This window comes from Tinamus guttatus, unplaced genomic scaffold (assembly GCF_059628265.1).
Source record: "Tinamus guttatus ecotype Peru unplaced genomic scaffold, ASM5962826v1 Tinamus_guttatus_pri_ptg000592l, whole genome shotgun sequence".
NCBI lineage: Eukaryota > Metazoa > Chordata > Aves > Tinamiformes > Tinamidae > Tinamus > Tinamus guttatus.
In genome coordinates this window covers 403,319-429,045 of record NW_028289126.1, presented here as the reverse complement: position 1 = coordinate 429,045, position 25,727 = coordinate 403,319, and the positions used below count along the sequence as shown (strand labels likewise).

General features: G+C 40.6%; 2 protein-coding genes across 3 annotated transcripts in view; one reads left to right on the top strand and one right to left on the bottom strand.

The window, feature by feature from the left end:
- SPATS2L (spermatogenesis associated serine rich 2 like) overlaps positions 1 to 8,613 on the top strand; it is a 71,411-nt gene extending 62,798 nt beyond the window's left edge. For both annotated transcript variants that reach the window (XM_088534724.1, XM_088534723.1), the window contains exons 9-12: positions 2,320 to 2,429; positions 2,957 to 3,059; positions 6,237 to 6,457; positions 7,634 to 8,613. In XM_088534724.1, coding sequence (XP_088390850.1) covers positions 2,320 to 2,429; positions 2,957 to 3,059; positions 6,237 to 6,457; positions 7,634 to 8,032 — 833 coding nt within the window. In that variant the 3' untranslated portion in view covers positions 8,033 to 8,613. The remainder of the gene's footprint in view (positions 1 to 2,319; positions 2,430 to 2,956; positions 3,060 to 6,236; positions 6,458 to 7,633) is intronic.
- Positions 8,614 to 13,844: 5,231 nt separating this feature from the next.
- Positions 13,845 to 18,860, bottom strand: KCTD18 (potassium channel tetramerization domain containing 18). Its single transcript, XM_010217902.2, is given in 8 exon segments — positions 13,845 to 14,395; positions 14,994 to 15,049; positions 15,051 to 15,081; positions 15,411 to 15,505; positions 16,780 to 16,973; positions 17,832 to 17,886; positions 17,888 to 18,035; positions 18,707 to 18,860. Coding segments are annotated over 8 exon segments (1,284 nt in total).
- Between the last annotated feature and the right edge of the window lie 6,867 nt (positions 18,861 to 25,727).

Here is a 25,727-nt window from a genome sequence, read left to right as displayed (position 1 = left end):
GAACTTGAGATCCTTTCAAGAAGGATCACAAATACGCATGACGTTCTTCAGTGCTTCATTTGTATTTTGAACTCTCACTTAGTTCCAGTTAAATTTAACTGAATTAAAAGCCAGCTAGCTCACTTGCAGTTATGTACATGTGGAGACTAAAAGGAGTTTTTCCAGCAGAGATTGGCTTTAGCTTAGTTTTGGAATTCTCTCAGGTAACTTTTTGAATCCTGACATGAAATACCTGTGGATTTGGAGTTCAGGGTTGTTCTGGGGAGGAGCTGTGGATAGAAATATGTCAGCAGCTTTTTGGTTAGCTGCAGAAACTTCTATGATTAGCAATAGGACAGGTACTCACTCCCAGGGAAAATGGTAGTAAAATTCCCATTGATGTCAGCACGCCTGGATCCAGCCAAACCGCATAAACAAAATTGTATTTTGGAAATCCACAGTCCAGGGCAGACAGTATCACAGAGCCCTTGATTTAGTCTTGACAGGGCCAGTAGTCATTTTTGTGGGAAGTAAAGCTAATTCTTGTCTAGTGGCGTACAAACTGCCATATGATGTGTTCTTATTCCCTACTTTAATGCTCACTGCACATGTAACATTAGATGGTACCTGTTTTTACAGTGTCGTTTCTTCTGTCTCTCGGGGCTTTTGTAAGCCTGCAAAGTGCTTAGGCAGAAAGTTTTTATAGGACTATGATATGCTAACCAAGATTTACATTATTATTTATTTTCGCATCTTTTTGCTGCAATGGAGGACTGTTTTACAGTGGGTAATCTTACTCTTACTGTCGATACTGGGACAATTTCCAAATATGAACGCCTCGGTTTATTGTACAAATGAGTATTTGGCTGGCATCTTGTGCTGAGACAAATGCCAGTATGAGATGAGCTCATATGGTTTGGGTAGTCGCTTCAGTGCTGGGTGGTGCTGGCCTTGGAGAGAAAATATTAGTATCCCCTAGAATACACAGCAAAGTCGAGCTACTGACAAAAGGAAAATAGCTAATGAATTGTTAATTTAATCTGATAAAGTTCCACAGACTTGTAAACCATATTCCTCAAAGATGAAATGAGAAGATCATCTGGAGGGCTAGATAAAAGCTGGTTCTGTGGCATAAAAACGTCAGGTGCAGGTTTAAGAACAGGACTGAGAAACCTGCCTTCCTCTGGCTCATCCCTGCTGTGTGTGACACACACTCCTATGTTACATGACATGTTTGCTCCCACAAGGCAGCAGAACAGACACAGCCCTCTGTACCATGTGCCTGCTGGATTATGCTGCACTTCTGAAAGGACCAACAAAGTCTCTGTGAAATCCCATTAATCTTCACCTAAACAGAAATGGCATGACAAAGCATGAACTGGATCAGCGACTTGCCAGGACTACAAATTATGGCAAAAGAAGGCAAAGAAGCCAGAGGAAACTACTGAGGAATCTGTGGCTTTGTGACAAATTACAACTGCCACCTAGTTACTCTGGCTGTAGAAAGCTCTAGAAAAAGGACATGAATGCAATTATTTTACATTTAGATACTATTTTTCCTCTCTGCCTTAAGTGGTGATCCTACCAGCCAACAAATCAGGTGTTACCTTTTTATGGAGACATCGTATAGGTAACAGTGTGTGCATATATTTAATATTTGTAATGTCGCATTATCACAAATGTGAATGGACTGTTGCTTTGTGGTTTATCGTTTATCTTTTTCTATAAGCAAAATAAAAATGTTCACCATCTCCTTGCACTGAGTGGAATGTACAGTAGTGCATAATTAATATTTATTTCAAAAAGACTGTTGGCCCTTGTAAGACTACTTTGCCTTACAAAGGTAAATATGTTTGTTCTGTACTTGACAGCAAAATTGTAATGCTGAGGATTTAAATATATGAACTATATAGGAACAGATTTTTTAAGAGAGAGTAAAATATTCATGTGTAAATAAAATACAGGCTGCCTTCCAAAACAGGGCTGCTGGCACAAAGTACTGCTTCTTTCCATGTCATAGTGGAATGCGCCCTGATCTTGTGCTTAAAAATAAAGCCCTGGAAAACTTGCAACAAAATCCTCTGGCCTGGCTGTGTGAATGCTGAAGGATTGGTTCCAATCCTTCCAGAATGGGGTTTGGCATCCCATTTCTCATCACTAGGCCGTTCAGTTAAATTCACTGATTGACTTACTGCAAGCAGCAACATGTCCCATTCAGCTGAAGTGGGGAGTGCAGCGTGTGCGTTTGCCTCGCTTGTGATGTCCAGTGTTAATACCCAGAGTCATGAATTAGAGTATCTGCCTTCCTAATATTAATTATTGACTATTGCTATTTGGCAGTGGAAATCCTGACTGCTCGGCAGAAGAAAGCTGAGGAGCTGAAGAGACTGACAGACCTAGCCAGTCAGATGAGTGAGGCACAACTGTCCGAACTCAGGGCTGAAATTAAGGTCAGACATTCGTTTCTGCTTGGGTACATTGGCTGTTCACACAGATACCGAGAAAAGGCTGTCCCATTTACATGCTCCTGGCTGCTCTGCTGTGGGCCAAAGTGCAACAAGCTTTCTGTGGAGAAGACATGCTCTCTTAAACCATTATAGCACCTCTGAGCAGTGTACAGACACTATCATAAATGTGTGTAAGCTGTCCTCCCATGAGCAGAACACAGTCCTGCTATCTGTGCATCATTCATCAGGCCCAGCTACCAAGTAAACCTTATAGCTTCAGGTTTAGTGGTCTAACACACGCACGCCAATGGAATGATGCTTCCTGAGCATGGGCTTGTCTGGACATGTCGTCTGGTAAGGATGGGGAAATACTTGATTCTTCACAGAGATCTTGCATGCAGGACAGTGTTGCAAATTGCTGAGGCTTTAAGTGAACTTAATATATGTATTAATAGATTTCTGTACAATCCATATCATCTTTGGGGTAGCTCAGAATGTAAATCATTGTTAATTTGTCTGTATTTTTACAGCACTTTGTAAGTGAACGAAAATATGATGAAGAGTTGGGCAGATCTGCCCGATTTTCCTACGATACGGAGCAGTTGATGAACCAAATTCAGCTGTGTGGAGAGAGTAAGTGCTGATGATTTCTCGTACTGCAGCTATAGCAACATAGTGTGCCCACATACATGTACAAGAAATCCCAGGCAGAAGTAAGGATGTGTGTCTTATCTGTGTATGTATGCACCAAGTCTGATGTGAATGACATGTCTGGATCCAACTGATTTGCTGCGCGTGACCAAGTTTACTGTATGCAAAATATTGTCTCTGCACATGTGCTGCACAGTCCTTCTGTGTGTGCACAGTGCCCTCTTTGTCTGCAATTTCAAGGTATTACTCTGGTCAGTTGGAGTTTTCCATCTAGACAAGATTTCCAAGTGGAAATAGAAGCCACCCCTGAGGAACTCTTCAATTTGGTAGTTATTTATGAGTAACTAGTAAATTGGAAGTTCTCTGTGTGAGTATGATGTCATGAGACCAATTTGGACCTCTCCTACTGGAAGGAAGTCCCCAACTTTATAGCGATGTTCACTTGCTTTTAAAGGAGCTAACCACAGCCCTAGATGTTCATGTTTCCAAACTGTCTGCCATTCTGCAGAATGTGAATGAAAATTCACATTCTTTTTCTGCCCCGACTACCATGTTTCTAATGCAAAATGTGACCTCACCTATTTCTTGTCTTTGACTTCCTTCCAGAAGCAAATGCCTTAATGTTTTGCCCTGAATACCCCCCACTCCACATGATACACCATCAACATCAGCACTCAAGAGAAAAAACATTAACACAATACTGAACTAGTGTGTCTTCATGGAAAGAAAACAATTTCAGGGAGAAAAAAAGAATTAACGTTTCCAAGGAGTTGTTATAAATAGCAGGGAAAAAATATCACACAGTCTGCCAAAAACAATCTTGTGATTACATAGCTGAAGAACTGGCTTGTTTGAGGCATAACCAGCTAATTAGAACACAAGAACTGCTATTGCAGAAGGCTTTGAAGATCCATCTAATCTGCTGTCCTGTCCCACCCCAGGATGTTTCAAAGGAAGGCATAAACTTCCCAATAACACATCTGAGCGTTCGCAGTGACTTCATAGTCCCAATTTGATACCTTGAACCTTGAGAGATTGAAAATTCTGTTAAGGTTATTTTGAATAATATAATCACAGCTGCTATTGATACAAACATAGAGTATTTTTTTAACTTACTGAACTACTTTCCTAAATAACTTCCAGCTGCTGGGAATTCTTTAGGCTAATTATTTATACCTCTTTTCAGCAAAGCATTCAGCATTTATATATATGTCAACCTGTTAAATCAGGTCACTGAAGTCAAAGATCGAGCTATTAGCCAAGAATCAAAGCCATCTTCCAATTGCCCGGTGGTGCGCTAGGAGTCCAGATAAGTTGGTTCTCATCTGAGCTAAAATAAGTGGTTAACATGTCTGTTGTGGGAGCTCTTCATGGCAAAAGGTGTTTTTGTTTGGAGCATTTCACGATGAGACTTACACTCTGCTAGGAGTTCCAGTTGCCCCTTGCACAGAGATTATACCAGATCCATAGCTAAGCACAGCTGTTGGTGAGGGCTTTAGCAAAAGCAATAACCAAAATCATGAGGAGTCTGCGAAGGAAGACACGGTCTCCCCGGAGAGGACAGTAGGCAGCACAGAATCTCAGGGGAAGAAGGAGAAACAAAAGTAATTGGACTGACATATCCAGAATGCCCAATGATGGGTTGTTTCTTTCCTGCCAAGAATATGTTTTTATGAGAAGCAGCTGGATGTTCTATCTAGCAATGGATGGCTTCCATTGAGGTGGCCTGGCTTAGGGAAAAGAGAGCAGTAGAATACAGCAGCAGCCAAACCCTCATCTGCCTCTTGCCCTGAACAGAAAACTCAGTCCATTGTGCATTTCAGCATTAGGGATGGCTGCATAAATTTTGTTAAGAGGACACCTAGTGGGAGAAGTAACATCAGTTAGCATAAGTGATTAAAAGCCTCAAAAAAAAAAATAACAGATGATGCTCAGTTCCTATAATCTACATATAACCTGTACAATCTACATAATCTTTTTTTGATCCTTAAAGTGGAAAAATGGAAGTTCCTCTTGCCATTAGGATGTAATATTACATAAAACAACAGGTGTCTCACTACGAATGTGCTCACTGAAGTGAGACTCTGGTTTGTATCACGTGTGCGAGAGGAGAATAGGGAAATTCCATAATCAGAGGAATCCAAACAGCAAATCAAGATGAAGAGCTTTACTTCAACAGGCTCATAATCCTTTCTGAGACTGCTCAGGGCCACCACAGAGGAGCAGACAGCTTGAAGATCTTGTGGAAATGCAGCGAGATAGGAATCAAGAATTTGTTTAGCATACTTCACATCCAGACATGAAAGTGATTAAGAAAACAGCTGGCCTAGAGATACTAAGAGAGTAAGGAGCAGGACTAACACTCAGATGCTAAAATGAGCCATCGTGATTCATGATAGTGCTGCATGTGCTGTGGCTTACATGAGGTGGACTGGCACGGTGCAGTCGGTTCTAGGTCAGTAGATATCCCATGCTACAGAAGAATCTTTATTAGCCATCTGCTTGGAGAAGAATGAGCAACAGGTACTATGCTTTTTTCTTCTTCTTCCTAAACAATGTTTAGTAACAATGAGGAAATCTACTACCTCAGTTGTAGCCAGTGCATATGTAGACTGCAAACTGCAGCCTCTGCAGTTTTCTATGATCAAAGAATGATTTGAGATCAAATTAAGTCCATAAAGACAAGGGCATGCATAACTTCTTTTGACCTCCAGTAGCAGAGGGAGTTGCTAGGCATCCCACTCATCTTCCTTTCCATGTTTCTTTCTTTTTTGCCTAAGCATTCCTATTCTAACCATTCTGACAGGACAACAGTGAGGGGTGGTCCTAACAAAACTTTATTCATTGCAGCTGGTTAAAAGTCCACAGGCAAAAGCAATAGGTGCCAGGAATAAAAGGTCAATATTTTAAGAGTTTTTGGGATCACTTTCATACTCTCCACTGACAACAAAACTCTCTGGAATACTGCTGCAAATCATATTTGAGCATATTTTGAAAATGCCTGGTAAGACAGGCACACATCCATTGTAACTGTTGGCATTACAGGCTTCAAGATAATGCTGACCTTTGCACAACAGATTATTTATTCTTAAACAATATTAAACTAGCTTATGTATGGATATTGACCATTTAACTGATAATTCTTTTTTTTTTTTGCAGTTTCTCGCCCAAAGAACAATTATTCTGCAAGAACACCATGTAATTCAGTGCTCTCCTCAATGACTTCACAAGTAACAACTGGCAAGCAAAATACGCACACACGAAAATCTTCTAGTAATGCCAAAAACTTTGATAATAAAACAGCCAGCACTAAAGTACAAGGTCATCTTTCTTCCAATCCTGCAGAATCCTCTCCCCAAAGAATCCCAACAAATAAGCAGGTAAGAAACCAATTACCAACAAAAATAAAGGAATTCAACATTTTCAGAAAGTATGCATTACTGAAAGTGATTAATACCAAATCAAATAGTGGTTTGCAGCTCATATACTTAATTGACAATTTCCTAAATGTGGAAAAATATCCAAATATATCTTTTCTGTCTTCATTTTCATGACAGTGTGAACATGAGATATGAATATCAGAAATGCTATACCACTGTCTAGACTCCGAAAGTGACCAGCATCAGTCAATAGATTGACAAAAAAAACCTCCTCAATACCTAGTTGTCCTGTGTATCGTGATGCGGAAACATTTATTCCTGATTCTTGACAAGTGATCAACTGATGTTCTGAAGCTCTTGAAAGGGGAGTCCGCCAGGTTTAAAAATGTACTTCAGAAATTGTGTAATACAGTTTGTAGTATTGAGCCAGATTATCAGCTGTTTCATTTGAAGAACACCTTAGAACGTCCTTGTCCTATAATGCCTACTTAGGCAGAGCTACCACTGAAAGTGGTCTACGTTTTGTCCCAGTAGAGCTTTGGGCTCAAATAGGTTCCTGAAGGGACACACAGGAGTGTTACACGATGGCAGTGTGTGTATGGGGTCAGCTATCACGGCAAGTCAGTCAAATAAAGCAATACAGTCCCTGCTGCTGATCAAAGCTTTCTCTAAGCAGCATAACACAATTGACACCTCTCCTGCCATTTGGATTCTTAACTTGACTCTCATTTCCACGGGTATTTCTTTCATATCGTCTCCTACTCCATACTACATCTTTAATATATTACTTTAACATACAAGGTATTTTCTTAATTTGGGGGAAAAGTCAGTCTGGATCAAATTCTTCTTTACTTCCTATCTGTTGCTCTTGAGGTGTCTAGTATTTCATCCCCTTTTCTCCTTTTCTTGTATCATGTCAGATTTGAATTTGGCATCAGCGATGAACCTGTTCATTGATTTCAAAGCTATTCAAATACAGCAGTGTACTGATAGTTCATTTATTTAAGTGTCATTAATAGAGAACTCTAGCACCAATCAGAACTGTATAGTCTCTTCCCTCTCTAGCTACACTGAGAATTTTATTCTGCGATTTTTATTAATTCTGATTTACTTTATTTCTTATTCTGCTTGAAAGATTCAGATTGCCTAACAGTTATCTGATTTCTTTCTGGGTAGAATGCGCCTTCTAGCCAGAGACGAAGATTCAACGCTCAGCATCAGAGCACCCGGCTCAATGGATCTCTTAAGTCACAAGGCACCAATAATGAGGCTGATCAAAGTAATATAAAGAGTGGTTCCAGGTCGGAACACAGAAGACAACAGCATAACAGCTTCAGACATAAAAACAAAGGAGCTATGAAAAATCAAGATCAGTCCACAACTACAAGGACCACAGAAAATCTGACGCATTCAGAAAAAAACAGACGGAAGCAGCATCCAGCAGACGCCGCGGATCACCGGCCTTTCCGAGGCAGCGTGGGCAGGGTGTCCCAATGCAATTTATGCCCTGCAAGGATGGAGGGCTCTGCTGATGCCACTGTTCTTTCAGTGCCAGCTGTGACTCTGGTGGCTTAAAATGTCACAGTGAAGGCAGGCAGAGAAATCTATTCTCTTTGTTTTAGTTTACTGCTGGAGATGCTTGTTGAAATGGTGAAGAAAATAATTCAGAACACACAGTCATTTTAAATCTGTTGCTACTTAAAACTTGTTGATATCTTTATTGCTTACTAATTATCAGCATTAATCCATACTTTCAAGGCTTTGCCCAATATGCTCAGTTATCCTGTCATGGCAGTACTGAATCTTACCAAGGCAGCATTTACTTCTTAGAAGAATGAGATCTTGACTGAAAAAATAAATTGAAGATTGAATTCACAATAGCAAAAGACCTGTTGTAGATATGTGGTTATATCAGTCAACATTACTACTATTTAGAGCAGCCAGTGCTAAGAAAGATCCCAAGACGTTTGTACACTCTGGTCTGCAATTAAATTCAGTAATCTTGTAGATTTTTTCTGAAAAAAATCTATACACCTTTCTCTCTGTGTTTGTATATGTGTGTGTTTATATACACATGCATACATACACATACATGCATGCACACTGTATACACACAGAGTATTGTTATATGCAAGAAAATTTGAAAAAGTAGTACATTTGATTTTTTGCTTGTTATTCCATAATCTGAGATCTTTAAATTCCAAGTATAAATCTATTAAATATACTACCTATTGGTATTTTTCATTGACAAACTATTTTTATGAGGCTGAGAAAAATGCTCATTTCTTAAGTTTTGAATGTATATAGTCATGGCTATTCAGATGCACAGCCCTATTCTCCATCCTTACTGGTCACTTTTCTTTGACTTTTTGGATTTTTTTTTTTTTTTTGCACATGAGAAGTTGCAGGTGTTCTAAACTTGAATCCGAATTATTTTTCTATATTTTTGCTGTTGGAACCATCTGTCCTATATAAGAGCTATGACTAATATAATTTGTTACAGCAATTCAGCAAAGCGTGAACATACATGTTTGAGAAGATGCCACATCCTTATGAGTTTTCTATTAAAATAAAAAAGTTAGTGTTGATGTCTGATTCTGTATTTCGGAAAACTTTTTTCTTCTAAGAAATTAAAATCTTCTTTCTAAAATATTATGGTGTTTGCTGCTTTGCAGTACCACTTGTGATCTTATTCAGTCTATATTCACTTAATTCAATGGATGTCAGGGGGTGGCTTTCTGCTGAGTTTGGATTGGGCCAGACTTTTGCTTTTAGCTCATTCCTGCTACCACAAATGCACAGAACAGCAATCACTGGCCCTGGACATACCCTTTGCACAAATTATTACTTAATTAGTAAGATGTCAACATCCAGTCCTGGCATCATGTGAACTAGAGGCCTGAGGGTTAGAATCACAAAACTCTTAAGGGTTTATTTCCCACTGAGAGTGGTAAGAGCAGAAACCTTGAAGTTAGTTCGTAGGTATTTGCTTGCTGTTGCTCTTTGCCATTTTCCTCTGCCTGATTTCTCTTAGGTGACTGCACGCTTCCCTAGTATTGACTGTTCTACTTTTCATGTGTGGCACTCAAAAAATGAGAGCTGCAGTGGTCTGGGTACACCCAGCAGAAAGGCAGCTCTTCCAGAATTTGTCCAGTGCCTCTCTGCAATAAGTGCAATTATAAATTCCGTGCAGACATTACCCAGGAAGCTTGTTATATAATCTGATGTACTTTGATGTGCTGCAGGCCCAGTGTCTGACAGATCCAGGACTAAGAGGCGAGAGGCAGTATTTCTCCTCCGTGTGTGCTGCAAGCGTTTTCTGTGCACGTGGGCTGGCTCTTGGAGCACATCCGTCGTGGCCCTCCAGATGTGCTCTAGGGTGGAGAGGCACATTTTAACCACGTCACGTGGCTGGGCTCTGAAACCTATTTTTCCAGTATCCCCTCCTCTTCATAGAACCATAGAATCACAGAATGCTTAAGGTTGGAGGGGACCTCTAGAGGTCATCTAGTCCAACCCCCTGCACACGCAGGGTCACCTAGAGCACGTGGCACAGGACTCCGTCCAAGCGGGTTTGAAGATCTCCAGAGAAGGAGACTCCACAACCTCTCTGGGCAGCCTGTTCAGTGCTCTGTCACCCTCACTGTCAAGAAATTTTTCCTTAAGTTCATGTGGAACTTTTGATGTTTCAGTTTGTGACCATTACCTCTGGTTCTGTCGGTGGCCACCAGGGAAGAGGCCAGCACCAATAATTGGAAACCTTAAATGATTTAGGCATGTTTGGAGAACTGTAAAGAACATGTTCATTGATATTGTACCAGAAACTAGAATGGATTAAAAGACACGTATATGAAGGGGGCAAATTTGGAAATGGCCAAATCCTTGATGCAAGCTATGGTCATACTACACAGCTGATTGGGTGACCTGGTGAGTCTGAAAAGTAACTTTCAGACAAGAGAGGTAACTTGTGGTATAAACAGCCTGACCTCTCAGCAGAAGAAAGAGCAGTAAGGAGGAGCTCCCCAAAAGCACAGAAAGCCACATCTGTAACATCAAGAATACCTGTTTTACTACTTACTCCTTCTTTAAAATGTTCTCTAGAATCAGTCCAGGATTTTATGGGGCTTCGTCACTGCGGAGTCTTTACAGTGCTATACCTCTTAACCTACTTTGGCTCTAACTGCGTCTACGCAGCAGGCAGCCTCATTCCCATGTTTTTGATGGTGCAGGTGGCTTCCCGTTTTTTTTTTTCTTTCTTTTTTCTTTTTTTCCAAGTGAAAATTTGTCCTTCATCGATTGAAAAGAACCAAACAGATGAAATTTTCTTTCTGATGGGAAATAATGAGTATTTCTTCCTAACCATAATCAAATTTGCACCACATTGTATTTGTTATCTAGGTAGCTTTAATGTGAATGGGTTTAAAAGAATAACTTTCTGCTCTGGAAAAGAGATGATTGGGTAAATTACTGGAACAGTTTGAAAGAAAAAATAGAGCTTCATTAGGAACCAGGCAGAAACAGCTGGTGCTATTCTGAGGGACCCATGAGAAGTGTTACCTAGAGCTGAACTTTGTAAGGAAACACACCTCAGCTAACCCTGAGTTCAAAGAGGTTCACAGATTGTGTTGTATTCCACAGCTTTTCAGCTAAAAACAAGCTGAATGGGAAATCTCCCTCAGAATTAATGTGGATGTGTTTTTAATCACATGGCATAATGTCTGTTTGCTTACATCAGCGACAAATTTCTCCATGCGTTGAATCACACCAATAGGATTACATCTATTTAACTGGTATCCTGATGATAACATGCCTGCTTCATCTCAGGGCCATGCTCAGTCACATGGGAGTTGTTTTTTCCAAAATTAACTTGGTGTAGTTGGTATTTACAATGGTATTTTTCCTGTTTCCTTAACCCCAAAGAACCCATATCACTGTTTGGAAAGAACAGTAGTATGAAAGGACTCAATTACTGGAAAATTGACAGTGTTTACAAGAAAAAAAAATGAATCCAAATAAACTGGTGATACATATTTCATACCTTAGAATGCAGCTATTAGATACTAGTCATTATTAGATTTTGAAACTGAAGTAATTTTCTGAACATAGTTTTTTCTACAATGAATGATAATGTTATGAAGATAAAAAGCAGGCCACTGTCAAGCACCACTTGATGATGTGTATAATCCTCAATGCAGAACTGTAGCTCACATTGAGCAAACAAAGAAAAACATAGAATCAAGACTCTAAATAATAACAGTGATTTTGCTGTATCCGTCCATCACAGCTAATCACGTACATACCAAGTCAAAACTATAGGGAATGCAATTTTTCTTTATCTTCTCCCTCCCTCCTTCCTTCCCTCCCTCCCTCCCTCCCTTCCTTCCTTCCTTCCTTCCTTCCTGCCTTCCTGCCTTCCTGCCTTCCTGCCTTCCTCCTTTCCTTTCTTCTTTTCTTTCCTCCCTCCCTCCCAACAAGCCTTTCTATCTAGCAAAATGGAAAAGAGAAATTAAAACCACTGAAAACTGTGTGGGTCACTATAATGCAAATGAAATGAAAATGCTTGAAAAATATTGTACTACCAAGAAGAATAAATGAAAACTAAGCTAGTGCCAACTCACAGACTCCTACAGGATCCTTCTCAGAACTTTTTTCTTCTACACATGAAAAATAAGTCCATACTTTTTGAAAGCTTTAGTGTGGTATTTATAGAAGTCTTCATAACTCACCATGTGTTGAAGAGGAAGGAAATCAGCTTTAGGAAACATTGTAGACAGATTTAAAAGTGTGGTAAACTCTTCAGCTATTGAGTAAGTATTGAAGTTCAACTCAGCTAGAAAATAAGTTATTAAAAGACTGATTTTCAGTAAGATTATTCTGAAAAAAAAATCACATAGTGCCAGTAAGAAATTGCATGCACAAAGAATAGCAGATCATATTATGCTAATATCTTTCCATAACCTTTGCATTTTTCCTATTTTCAGTGAATTTTTTATTTTTTTGGCTGAGGGGATAGGAAGAACCTCGGGATTGTTGGGTTTTGCTTTTTTCTCTTTTAAAAATCACAGTTTAAACATTCAGGGGGTAAACTGGCCTTCAGTATACAAACCAGTAACAAAAAATTATGGTACAGTTACTCTTACAATAAACATTGTCCACTGCAAAGTGTCTCTTAAAAATATGTTATTACATGTAAATCTGTTCTTTAATTGTGCAAATGAAAAGCCTAAAAATGTGATTTTTTCTAAATGACCCAGAAAGTAAAATATTTAAAGGACCCTTCTGTATCTTTAATAGTCTCAGGAATTTTAAGCTCATTTCATTTTGGCAATGCGACAGGTCTTTTCAACATTTAGGGCCAGCTGCATTTACTGTGTTGAGAAAGCAAAAGCAGTAGCAATGACAACAACAACAAAACCTCTTATTAGCAACAAATAAGGGCACAAAAAGAAGTCTAGTTTGGAGAAGTTGAAGCAAATTTGGCTTAAACAGCATTGGCTTAAACAATTAAAAAGACTTTTTAAAAACAATGAAGCAGAACCCACTTTGCTGACAAAAAAATATACCGCATTTCTTCAATGTCATTATTGAACATATACCCTGGCACAACTGAGAACAGGGCACATCCTCCCTCCTCCTCTGGGGCAAAAAGGGGTTGTTTTGTCTCTCTCTAAACCTGGACGCCTCCGTCCCACTGCTTTGTTGGGACCCGCTGCCAGCAGCACAGCCCGGGGGCCAGGTGGCACACAGGGATCTCCGGCCTCTGAACAAGCTGCCTTATAGCTTGCTTGTAGCTTGCCTTGTCACTTGCCAGGCAGGCTTCTCCCTCCGTGTATTGCTTAATTTTCTTGCTGTGTGGAAGCAAAAGTGGTAAATAATAATTCTGTTAAATATCAGAATGGTGACTTTTCATCTCCAGAAAGTGCCACCAAGTGTACATTCATCTTTGCAGCACTCAGTGTCTCACATCCTTGTGACAAACTCGTATCTGGTACCGAGTAGTATTATTATCTATTTTCCCCAATTTAAATATAAATAAGGAAATTAACTTTAAATTTTTTTTTTTAATGTTAACCGTACTTATGCCATGTGCACATGCCCTCTAAAAAGGTTATTTGTACCAGTACAGCTTGGCAGAAATACAAATATGAGATACCATCATATTAGATTGCACAGTGCTGTTTTGGACTTTTTTGAATTCCTGTTTCTTCCTCTTTCCCCAACTCCTAAAATAGAAATAAAGCAGAAAACAAATCACTGTCCACTTAAAACCATTTCTCCTTACACTTTTTATCATAATTGTCTGCCAAATCTTTAAATAAAGGAGAACCTTTTCTCTTTGATGAGATGATGCCAAGTAATCCAGTCTTTCAGTCTGAGTTAAAGACTGTCAATCCATTGCAACACTCTTAAACTTAATACTAGCTGCTGACACAGCTGTTTCTTTGATGTTTAGTACCATAAAACTCCTGGGAATTTCAGCAGCAGCACTGATCTGTCCACTTGTGATACTGGAGATTGAAGAAGATGACGGAGACGGCGTCGCAGGAGGAAGAGGAGTTCGTTCCAGCTTGGCTGCGCAGTCGCTCACAGCCCTCGCAGGCGCGGAGAGCTCACAATTCCGGGCCCGGCAGAGCCTTCTGCTGTCAGCCCTCTGCCTCCCACCGGCTGCCTGGGAATTGCTGGGCACGGAGACACCCACTGTGGATACTGTTCTAGAAACTACTCTGTGCAGTGCCAGGCTTTCACTGTTGAGTCATTTCAGAGTTACCCCAGAAGCTGAGGCATTGCAAGCAGCTACTTTTAATGAAGATGAATTCTTGACTTTGATATGGGCACCTTTTGGGGGACCTGAGGGTCTCATTGGCTTGGGACCAGCTCTACAGGGTAAATAGCCTTCCCCTTCTTCAGTAAAATCAATTAATCATCTGTTGAACAAAGTACTTTAACTAAAGAAGCAAAATAGGTACTTCAATAAAAAGTAGGTACTTTTAAAAACATTGCAAAATAGATCAGCTGCCATCCACAAATCTGATTTTTCTTTCTGTTCCAGCATCATTCATTGTTCTCAATGGTTCATAACTGCAATCTGGTTTGACTCTATATCAATAGTACCAGCATTTTTTTTTAATTATGGAAGAAGCATTACATCTTAAAAAATGGTAGGTGATAATGTGCATAAAACTGCTACTTGAGAATGAATGAGAAGGAAACCTGGATGAATTGTAAGACAGCAAAATACTAAAAAAGCTACAGATTCCAACAGATGTGAAATACACTAAATACAATCTTATGTGTTTTACGCTTTATCAGTCTCAGTTATGTTTTCAAGCTTTCAGAACTAGAACAGAATAAAGGTGACCTTTCAGCAGTCTAACCAAAGGCAGTCAGTTTCTATCATGGTCAAATTTGTAGTTATGCTGTCAGAGATCACAAAATACTTCATAAAATTGGAAATGGAAACAACATAGAAAATTATTCATAATTACTCAGAGATCTAGATTACACACACATGCACACAAAAAAGGATTGTGCTGGTGAGGCATGTGATGCAAACTCCCTCTCGAAGGGTGTTCTTCAAGAGTCCAACATTGTCACCTCCTGGGGCACTCTCCAGCAGCTGACACCTGCATTTCAAGGGGACCTTGTACTGATGAGCTCACATGTGCAGATTCCAAGATATAAATAAATGCATTTGTTTTATTATGTTGAATGTCAGCTCTCAAACTGTGCTACCATGTAACTGTGCTTACAAGCAATATGTCCCTCAGGGCTTACTTGGGCAGCGTTCTCAAAAGCATCACTTTCAAATAACCACTGCTAGGGGATATTTTACATTATATCACACGTTGAGTGAGAAAAATGTTCACAGATTTTCTTAGAGTCTGGCAAATAATTATTCTTACTTTTCTGTAAAAAGTACTGCTGCTAAAACAGAAGAAAAAAAATCATCTACCTCTCCCTTCCCAGGCATCAAAAGCATCCATCATCTTTTTCAATTCTGCAGCCAAATAATAGCTCCAAATGTATTGGATATTATTTCCAGCTTCTCTAGAAACATTATTTAAAAGGTAAAAGTTATGCAATAGATCCAGTTAAGTCCTTAAAAATAACATTTAGAAATAACAATAAATGTATCATTGTTTTTACCAAATTCTAAATCTAAGGACTTATTAGTAAATGCTTTGTAAAGTAAATATGAAACTGTTACCTAAACTTAATTTTCATTTGTATAAAAGGTTCTATGCAGCCACGCGCCTCTGGTCTGTGTGCCTGTAAAACACACTGCTAAAAATGGGCATTCATCAAAAAATGGATGTTTAGGAAACCGTAAATCCAGAATTAAAGGTGTAAAGTCTGTTCTCTTCAATCTCAATCATATGTTCTGTGGGAAAGCCCACTACCACCCTAAAAATGCATCAATGCTATGGTAGAGATGCACGTGTCTTTTAAAGAGCTGCAAACATTTCCCTTCATCATCCTTCCTTCTGTGTCACATATTCCTTCTAGCTGTCTTAGAAGACTGCAAAACACAGCTCTATTAACTACTACAAACTCTGTAAATATTTCTCCAACTTTTTTTTCTGGATGGGGATTCCTCTCCTGTATTTAAAGCAAGTGTCACCCCAATTAGAATCATAGAATCATAGAATGCTTAGGGTTGGAAGGGACCTCTAGAGATCATCTAGTCCAACCCCCTGCACACGCAGGCTCACCTAGAGCACGTGGCACAGGACTGCATCCAAGCGGGTTTGGAAGATCTCCAGAGAAGGAGACTCTACAACCTCTCTGGGCAGCCTGTTCCAGTGCTCTGTCACCCTCACTGTCAAGAAATTTTTCCTTAAGTTCCTGTGGAACTTTTGGTGCTTCAGTTTGTGGCCATTACCTCTAGTCCTATCAGTGGCCACCACTGAAAAGAGAAAAAATTAAAATGTAATTTTAAACTGAAAATTTAAACTGAAAAAATTAAAATGTAATTTTAAAATGTTGGAACATTTTTAGAATAGTAGTTGGAATATAATGAGAACTTAAAGTAACTGCATGCTAGCCACATTTTGGACTCTAATTTTTGTATTTTGTGCTTAGTTTTGATCTTCTCTTCATTAAATTTGAATATTGTATTAGCCAGGTGTTTTCAAAGTAGGAAAGAGTCTGATTACCAAGTATAGTACAATAATGCTAGATGGATCATTAATATTAGCAGTTAAATAATATTAATATCTTGTTAATTATAAATATCAGTGCTTCTTTTTAATACTTAGATTTCACACCTAACTTCACAGTCTCATTCTGTAGTGCTTTCAAGCATCTGACAGTCATCTTACCTTTTGTAAATACTTTTGTTATTAATTTACCTTCCCAGCTCCTCATCAACTGCATCAGTTCCATCCGCTCTTGTTGCATACACACCAATAATCTTACTTTCACAGCTTGCTCCAGAAGTATTGAGATAGTGTAGGACTCAAATGGTAGGCTTGGTGCAGACTAAATCATAGGAATCACAGAAATCTAAAACAGCCTGGAAAAAAAAAAAAAAGGAAAACACCAAACATTAAATATCAACAAGAATAAATTATCTTAGTTGAGTAAATTTTAAATAAATCAAAGACATAGCTTATCTAGAATATTATGTAAAGTATTTCTTAGCTGATGTCAAGGGAAAACCTTGAAAATCTAGAAGAAACCCGGAGAATAGCAAAAGAAGTGCTTAAGGACACAGGAATGCCTTAATGTCTGAATGTTGTATGACTTTCGAAAAGAGAGAAATAAATGGGAACCTAAAATATATGAGACAATAATCTATTTAGAGAACACTGGTGAAGCCAGGATTAATATAGCCATACATGACTTAGTTTCCAAACAGCTAATTAGTTTAAGTAACAGTACTCTAGAATAGATAGCCCTAAGTTCTTACATACTAGGTTTACTTCCTTCTGCCCTTTCTTCTTCTAAAGAAATGGCAAAGTGTGGTTTATCTTTTGAATTTTAGAAGGAGTTTGCAAAACTGGCAGAAAGATGTCCTATGAAGGGATGAAATCTGATCCCACAGTCTCATTCCTACCATGTGAGTTTTCATAGGAGACTTCCATATAAAAATGGCAGCACAGTTCGAACTGTTGCTGTTGTGATGTTGAAAATGAATTTCCAAACATCTGAAAAGAGAGGGACCAATGAAATGAGCTAATGTCCTTAAACACATGATGTGACTGCATTATCAGCTCTTCTAATCCTAAAGTTCTCAACTGACTGGTGATTTCAAGTGGCAAGTAGAAAACACCAGCTGTAGTTTCTGTAGCTGCTGTAGTTTCCATATCAAATGTTATTGACAGTGTGGATTATGGAGCACATCTTTTAAAAATCTAAGAAATGTCGAGACCTTTCTAAGTTCTGTATTTGACCTTAAAGAATATGTCTCCAATTCACTGGCCAGACACGCTGTATGGAGAAGGGATGCCAAAATAATCTGCTTCCTTCTGCAATGCAATTCAAATTTGTTAATCTTCAGGAATCCCAACTTCTCCATGAAGATCGTCTAAAAGATATTTAAATAGGTTTCCATCTCAATCAATTAGACAAGCCCCTGAAAATATAAACCGATCAAAACATTGCTTGCAACAAAGGAGGGCAGGCTTGTTGCATTTGCCAAATCATCAGGTGAAGTCTTTCATATAAAACTTCTTGACTAATTTTACTGAGGGGCAGAAAATATACTTTCTCCATTCTCTTAAAACTGCTACTTCTTTGCTCTGGGATACTTGGTAAATCCAAAGATAAAATTCTAATACAGTGAACAACTCTGGCCATGCTTGGAAATTCTGTGAAACCACTGATCTGCATAGGACTGTGCCCAGGTGCAGCCTCACCTCTACTGTGCTCTGTTTAAAGGGCTAAAAACTAACTCCAGGTCCACCTTCAAATCTGATGAGCAACAGAAAGAGCAGGATGCTCAAGGAGCAGGAGGTCATGAATAGGACTCAAATGCCAAAATTCTGCCAGGATCATCTCTGTCTATTTAGCTCTTCATAGTGGAGTAGGATATTCCGAGACAACAACCTGGCCTGGGATGTGGCAGGGCACAGTGATATCCAAGCGTGTTGCACACAGGAACGATCCTGCAGAATTCACACTGCAGTGCTGCCTGCGGCTCAGGAAGACTAATGATACAAAATACGTGCAAAACGTATAGGAAAATGGGTGTTTGCCACAGAGCTCCCTGCCAGGCTGCAGTATTTACAGCTTAAACATATTTACTGGATTCATCCACTTTGGAAGGAAAGCATCCACTACACATTGAAGCCAGCATTGGATCCTTAATGCATAAAGATGCATGCCTCGTGGTGTATATACATCCTTGGACGTTAAGTGCAAGGATACCCTGCTCCTGTTTAGCCTTGCCTTCTTCCATTGCATTTGCAAATGATGATGTTAAATATGAGTTACTCCAACCTGAAACACGCAGGAAAGAAAATGAATGCCCATCAAGACTGAGGTTGTCAGATGCAAGACCTAAATGTCAACTTGCCTCTTAAAATTTGCTTTTTAATATTGAATATCAGTTTTCATAGCTATCCTGAAAGTGTATCAATGCAAACCGCTCAAATTCTGCACCTCACTATAAAAAAATAAGGCATTTTATTAAGAAAAAAAAGTTTTGGGACAAAAGGGTAATCAGAGTTTTAGATGGTCAGGATATAGTATGTGTGGGTAGCACTGGGAGGACAGTGAAAAAATGACTCTGGTTCTGGGCAACCTGTCCGTGAGCACAGATCAAGGTACTGGTAATGTGCTGGCTTTGTACCGGCAGCAGCCTGGCTTCATGAAGCCTTGTCTTTGAGTTAGGGCAGCCACAGCTGGCGGCTGGAGCTGCGGCGGCGCTGGCGTCTCGGCTCCATAGTCGCCCTCGCAGCGGTGCCGAAGGAAAGGCACAAAACACAAATGCACCCTCAGGAGCAGCTCCCGGAGCGCTCCCGCTCCATGGGGTTGCACAGGGCCCTGCACGGCCTCACTGCCGCTTGCAGCCATCAGGGAGCAGAAAATTGCTCACAGGGAAAGCTGGAACCAGGCAAAGATGGGGCCTGGTGGGAGCCCCGCATTACCCCACGCCAGGAAGGCCTGTCGGAGCGTCTCTGTTTTCCTGGGCACGTTTGCTGGAAATGGGCTCCATGCAGCGGCTGCTGCTTGCAGTCTTAGCGGCCAGGCCCGGAGAGGATGGCAGTGCTTCCTGGCCTGCTGAGCGCAGAGCCTCTACCTGGCTCCCATTGCTCTTGCAAGGCTGCGAGGTCATGGGCTCGAGGAGCTTGGAGTCCGTGAACATGGGGAGGAAAAGGGGGGAAAAAAGAACAAGAAAGAGGTACGTTTCAGGATAAAAGCGGAAAAGGAGCGCTTACCCCTTTAAAGAGGAAATGCAGTTTTCCCAGCTGAGTGCATCTTATTTTCTGGAAAGAGCTAGATTAACTCCATGTCGGAGCTCGGTGTGCCCCTAGGAGGAGTGGGCCTGTCCGTTTAGGCCCAGGAAGTGCTATATATGCAGCTGAGGTTATTTAAAATACACAATACTGGTTTTAAATCCCCTCCTCCACACCTTTTCATGTTCTATTTTTGCCCCACATTGCTTATTAAAAATACCCGCAAGGACAGAAAATGGTTTTAAGACCTGACCTTAATTTCTAAAAAGATTTAGCAAATGCTGCTCCCAAGGCAAAACAGGTTTCTGAGCTGTTTTTTCTCCTGTCCCATACAGTAAGGCCATATACTGATACACATGCCACACAACTGTATTACTTATATGTAAAGGTGAACAGGCTCGAGCTCTGTGTTTCCATGAAGTTTGCTTGGAAGTATACAAACCAACTATATATCCAAAAGACACAATAAAAGATAGCCCAGCTTCAGGTTTTAACAGTAATCTTCAATTGTGAATTAACACAATAAAATCCAGTTATTTAATCATATAATACACATAAGGAAATGTGCCCATGTTGTATTTAACAGTTTATCCATATTTATCTAAAAAATGGACTCAGTTATAAAGCTATCATTCATATTGATTTTCATTTTGTATCATCATTATTATTTCCATCATGTGGCTTTGTAAGATATTTTTAATGCTCATTCTAAATGGCACAGATATTGAAAATACACAATTTTGGAGCCTATACCACCTTGGTGATGTTTTGTTACATATTTTGTGCAACAGGCAATCATAGAACAGCTGCAGTTCCAAAGACAGCGTATTTTTTTATATCCTCACTATAGAGGTTGTTGTTAAAATATTCTGGTCTAGCAGTCTAATTTTGAGAATACCCAAGGGTAGCATAGGCTACTTATTTTAAGTTATTAGTTATCACTATAGACTCCTATTGTAAACTTCTTCCAGTCATGAGTGAAGGATATTAGACGAAAGCGTCAGCTCAATCATGTTGCACCTGGTCACAAAAGGAATATGATAAATTCTGTTTGATACTATGCAACTTTGGAGAGAGCACATACTCCTTGGGCTGGGTTTCTTACTGCTAATACTTAATGCTAATTTGGATTAGAATGATAGGTGAAGCTACCGTAAATACTTCACGTTTCATGTCCTTATGTGAAAATGCTGCAGTTTGAAAGCCGTAGTTGTAGTGGTGGGGGGCGGGGGGGAAGGAGATATCAAAACAGTATCGGATTCACAAACAGTCTGTGGACTGTAGGTCCGATCGCCTTCTTAGGAGCGAATCGAGTTCCCAAATAGTGTGATCAACTATAAGCTCGACCCTGGCAGTATCGGATTCACGAACAGTCCGTCAACGGTAGGTCCGATTGCCTCCCCCCAAACAAGTAGTCGAGTCTGATTTGTTCAACTGCAACATTTACAAAGCAGGTTTCAGATGTCAGTCCAGGAAATTCTCTACTAGAGTGTGGGGTTTTAGCTAGCTCTGATGTACAAATGTGCAATCATCACTCACCCCAGAAGATGGGAGAGGGCTCTCAGTCTCGAGTCTCCTCAGGCGGCGTCCTGACGCAAGAGGAGGAAAGGGGGATCAGCGCATCAGCTGATCCAGAATTTATGATGGATTCTTTCCTCTCACTTCTTAGTCTCCTCAGGCAGCGTCCCAGTGGAGGGGAGGGAAGGGGGGGATCAGCCTGTCGACTGACCCAGGAGTTACAATGGTTCTTCCCCCTCACTCCTTAGTCTCCTCAGGCAGCGTCACGACCTGAGGGGAGGGAAGGGGGCTCAGCCTGTCGACTGACCCAAGAGTTATGATGGATTCTTCCCTCCAGACTTTTCATCCTTAGTTCACCTTTTATACTTTTCTTTACATTCAGGTGGAGCTTGAGTGACTACAGTCATACTTAATATTGTTATTGATTGGTGAAAAAGTTTCTCGCTTTCATTTAAAGGTACAGTCACCCGAAAATCTAGAGCGCATGCTCAGTGAGGGGTGGTCGTACCTCAGAGGTGGGTAACTTTTGGGATGGAGGTATGGTTTTCGCATTATAATGAGCAAAGTTCAAGCAAAGTTCATCATTTGCCACCTTTGCTGGCTCAGCACCAGACTTGTTATCGTATATCTCTCATTAGACAGCCACTGTGCGGTTTATCAGCAGCCCAGCACAGGGAGTGCAACAGAGTTGGCCGCGGTGTCTTCACCCCGCTCCATCCTCCGTTACTCCCCTTTGCAGCTGCGAGGAGGGCAGATTGTGCTGCCCAGGGAACCGTGGAGGAGCAGAGTCCGTGTGTACCAACCATCCTGGAAGTGGCAACTGTGTAGCACCCCAAGCAGGCCTCTGTAATGCCAAAACTTCTGTTAGGCCCTAGTTTTCCTCTCAGTTCCTGCTTTCAAACAAATCTTCCACAAACAATTTTTCCACACCTTAGCAACTAAGCATGCTGCAGTCAAAGCAAGGAAAGGAAACTGCCCAGTGCCATGGTTCCTGTGCCCTCTGTAAATCAGCCTGTGCCAAGAGAGTGCCAGAGCCCACGTCAGAGCGAAGAATTCAGGAAATTCTGGCTGGCAGGTTCCTACCCAAAATGAATTTTCTTTAAGCTTGTGAAAGAAAGGGAGTGATTAGGGGAAAATGGCCTATTAATATCCTAATGTCAGGGAAAGCTGTAGTATGAGCTCGGTTCTTGCCAGATATCAGAACATTTGCAGGGGGGACTAGCTGCTCTGTGTACCCTACCTGCTCTTTAATGCACTTTAGTCATAGCTCACAACCCAGGTGGTTAATTCTGCAACTATAACCTTTTTGGAGGTGGAGTTGCTGGTTTCTAATAAGACACACATTGAATCTGACTCTTGCCATGTGATTAGGGCTCTTAGGCCTCCATCTGTCTTGCTTTCAACTCCCTTTCTTTTCTGACATCTAATGAGCTGTGGGATGTGCTGCAGCTTTTGTCTGCACAGTTTAAAAGCCAGTTTTAAGATGTCAAATCACTGAAAAACAGTTTTCTGCTGTAAATAAATACTTAAGATACATAGGCTGAGAAATTTGGCAGTGCTTTTCGTTCTCCCTCACTTTGAGTAGATAGTAAGTTTTTACATGTAAAACACAGTGCAGGATTTCATCAGCAGAGTGTGAAGGGAAGTTTGACCCCCTATGGAATTATGATATTTATGTTTTATTTTAAGCTTATTGTCAGCAGTAGTAACATAAACATTAAATAGGAGCAAATTGATGATTGCTCCTTCAGGAGCCGAACCACTTTAAAACCAGAAGTGAAATCTATTGGTTGGATAAAGGAAAACATACTGCCTGCAGGAAAGATAAGGAAGTAAGTTACATTTATTTGATTGGCTTTGCTATTATTTGTACCCTTTTCAAAAGGTTAATTGCTCTTTTATTTGCCAAACATGAAAGAGTTGCAGTCTCACAGTGGCTACAGGAGCTTCCCAGGGTGTCTTTTGAGGGGAAATGTAATGGGAAAGGTGTGCTAGGTTAAATCTTGATTATTTCTAAAGGGCTCCTACAGCAGTGCAGGGTTTTGTAACTTCAAGGCTATGCTGGGAAATTACTATACATCATGTAGAAATTAAGAAAAAGCAGGCAAGAAAAATTCTTTAGGTGCTACTCGCATTAGGCAATACAAATTAGTAAGTTCTTACAAATACATTTTCAAATAATTAGTATCACTGGTATTTATTTCAGGATTGCCTTCATTTCTTTATAGTCCATTATAATGTTAGCACATTCATGATTACTACTTAATTCAGGAGCCTAAATAAAAGTAAACACCACCTTTAAAGCCACTATTGTAAGAAAATCTGTGCTTCTAAAATTTTATTTATATATTAATGTTCACAATTCAATTAGCACATCTGTGTGAATCTTCAGAAAAAGAGTATTTTTTGTATTGCTCTAGAACTTATTGCTTCTAGAGGTTATTAATTTTTTACTGTTTCCTTTATGGCTACTAGCTAAAGATCAGACAAAAACAAACAAACAAACAAACAAACCCTTCAGCTTTCCACTGGGATGGAATGTGTGGATTTCTTCTTTTTATGTAAAGGAAGTCCTTAAACAGCAGGCCAAATAAGCCAAATCTCTCCTAGGGCAGGAAACGCTAGTGTGGGTATTTGGTGCTTTGGATTTTATGATGTGGGGTACTGTGTGCAGTTCTGGGCTCCCCGGTACAAGGACATTGACCTTCTAGAGAGGGCCCAGCGCAGAGTCACGAAGACAGTGAAGAGACTGGAGCATCTATCATATGGGGAGAGACTAAGCGAGCGGGACCTGTGTAGCCTGGAGAAGAGAAGACTGAGAGGAGATTTGATCAACATCTTCAAGTACCTGAGGGGAGAATGTAGGGAGGATGGGGCCAGGCTCTTCTTGGTGGTGGCGGGTGACAGGACGAGGGGTAATGGGTATAAGTTGAAATATAGGAAGTTTGATCTATATGAAGAAGAACTTCTTTGCTGTGAGGGTGCCAGAGCCCTGGCACAGGCTGCCCAGAGAGGCTGTGGAGGCTCCTTCTCTGGAGATCTTCAAACCTGCCTGGCTGCCACCCTGTGCCCCTGCTCTGGGTGTCGCTGCTGGAGTAGGGACTGGACTAGATGGTCTCTAGAGCCCCCTTCCGACCCCAACCATTCTGTGATTCTGTGTGATTCTGTGATCTAGTCTAACATTAAAAAAAAAAAAAAGGGGGGGGGCAAAAGGCTGTGATAAGTTGTAATTTTACCTATTTAGTTTAATTGGATGAACTTTTCATTTATTGGTATTATGTTGTATGCGACCAAATCAGGTGCAAATAATTGACCAAATAACCGCTTTTATTATATGCTACATACAGACGTCTGGCGCCTGGACGCGTTTTCTCTCACCTCGGCGGGTGTTTCCCGCGGACGCGGCCTCAGGGCCGGCCTGGCGGCGCGGGGCCGCTGCCGCCCTCCCGCACAACCCGCGGCCGTTGAGGCCCGCGCGGGGCGTGGCCCAACGGCTGCCCCAGGCCGAGCGTTGCCGCGCGGGAGCCGTTGGCCGCGGGCGGGAGAGCTGCGTCTGGAGCCGTTTGCGGGGATCCCGGCCGCTCTGGTGCTTAGGGACGGGTCTCGGTGGCGGGGACATAGATTCCGGTCCTGGTTCTTACCCTCCCCTCACCCGGGCGGCTTGGTGTGTGCCTAGTGCCCAGCCTGAGTAAAAGCTGGAGGGTAAGTTACTTAAGACTAAGATCTTAAGATCTAAGTCTGTTGCTACTTTAAAACAAGTCGGGCAAGGTTTGTGTCTTTTCATAAAACTTTAGATCTTGATGTTGTGTGAAAGCTTACCTCAACTTTTCTCACAAAACAAGCATTTCTTACCAAAAAAAAAAAAAAGGAGTAAAACATAGCATTTGGATTCTGGAGAAAGGAATAAGTCGATGCTGCTTATTTAAAAGCTTAGCTTGCAAAATTTGTATTGGCAGAGCAAAAAAAAAAAAAAGTGTTTTGGTTACATTATGAAGTGGTAGTTTTTTTTCTTTTTTTTTTTTTTCCTCTCAAGTGTAAAATGGGATTGCTTAAGGGAATGGACAAGGTAAATATCTATGATCCTTTCAGTCTTCATTTTTATTAGTGATGTACTTAACCAATCTCTGCGATAATGTGATTTTGAAAATCTTGGGGAACAAACCATTAACCTGTTTGGGCTTCTTGAACGAAAGTTCCATTTTAGGTAGGAGCAGACATCTTGAAGGCTGAAGCCATTCTCCATTCCAGGTAACAAGGCCAGGTAATAAGGCCTGATGGGCCTTATTGGGTTTGTTGAAGGGTTACAGCTTAAAAAAGTGTGAGCAAAGCCGTGTTTTATTATCTAGGCA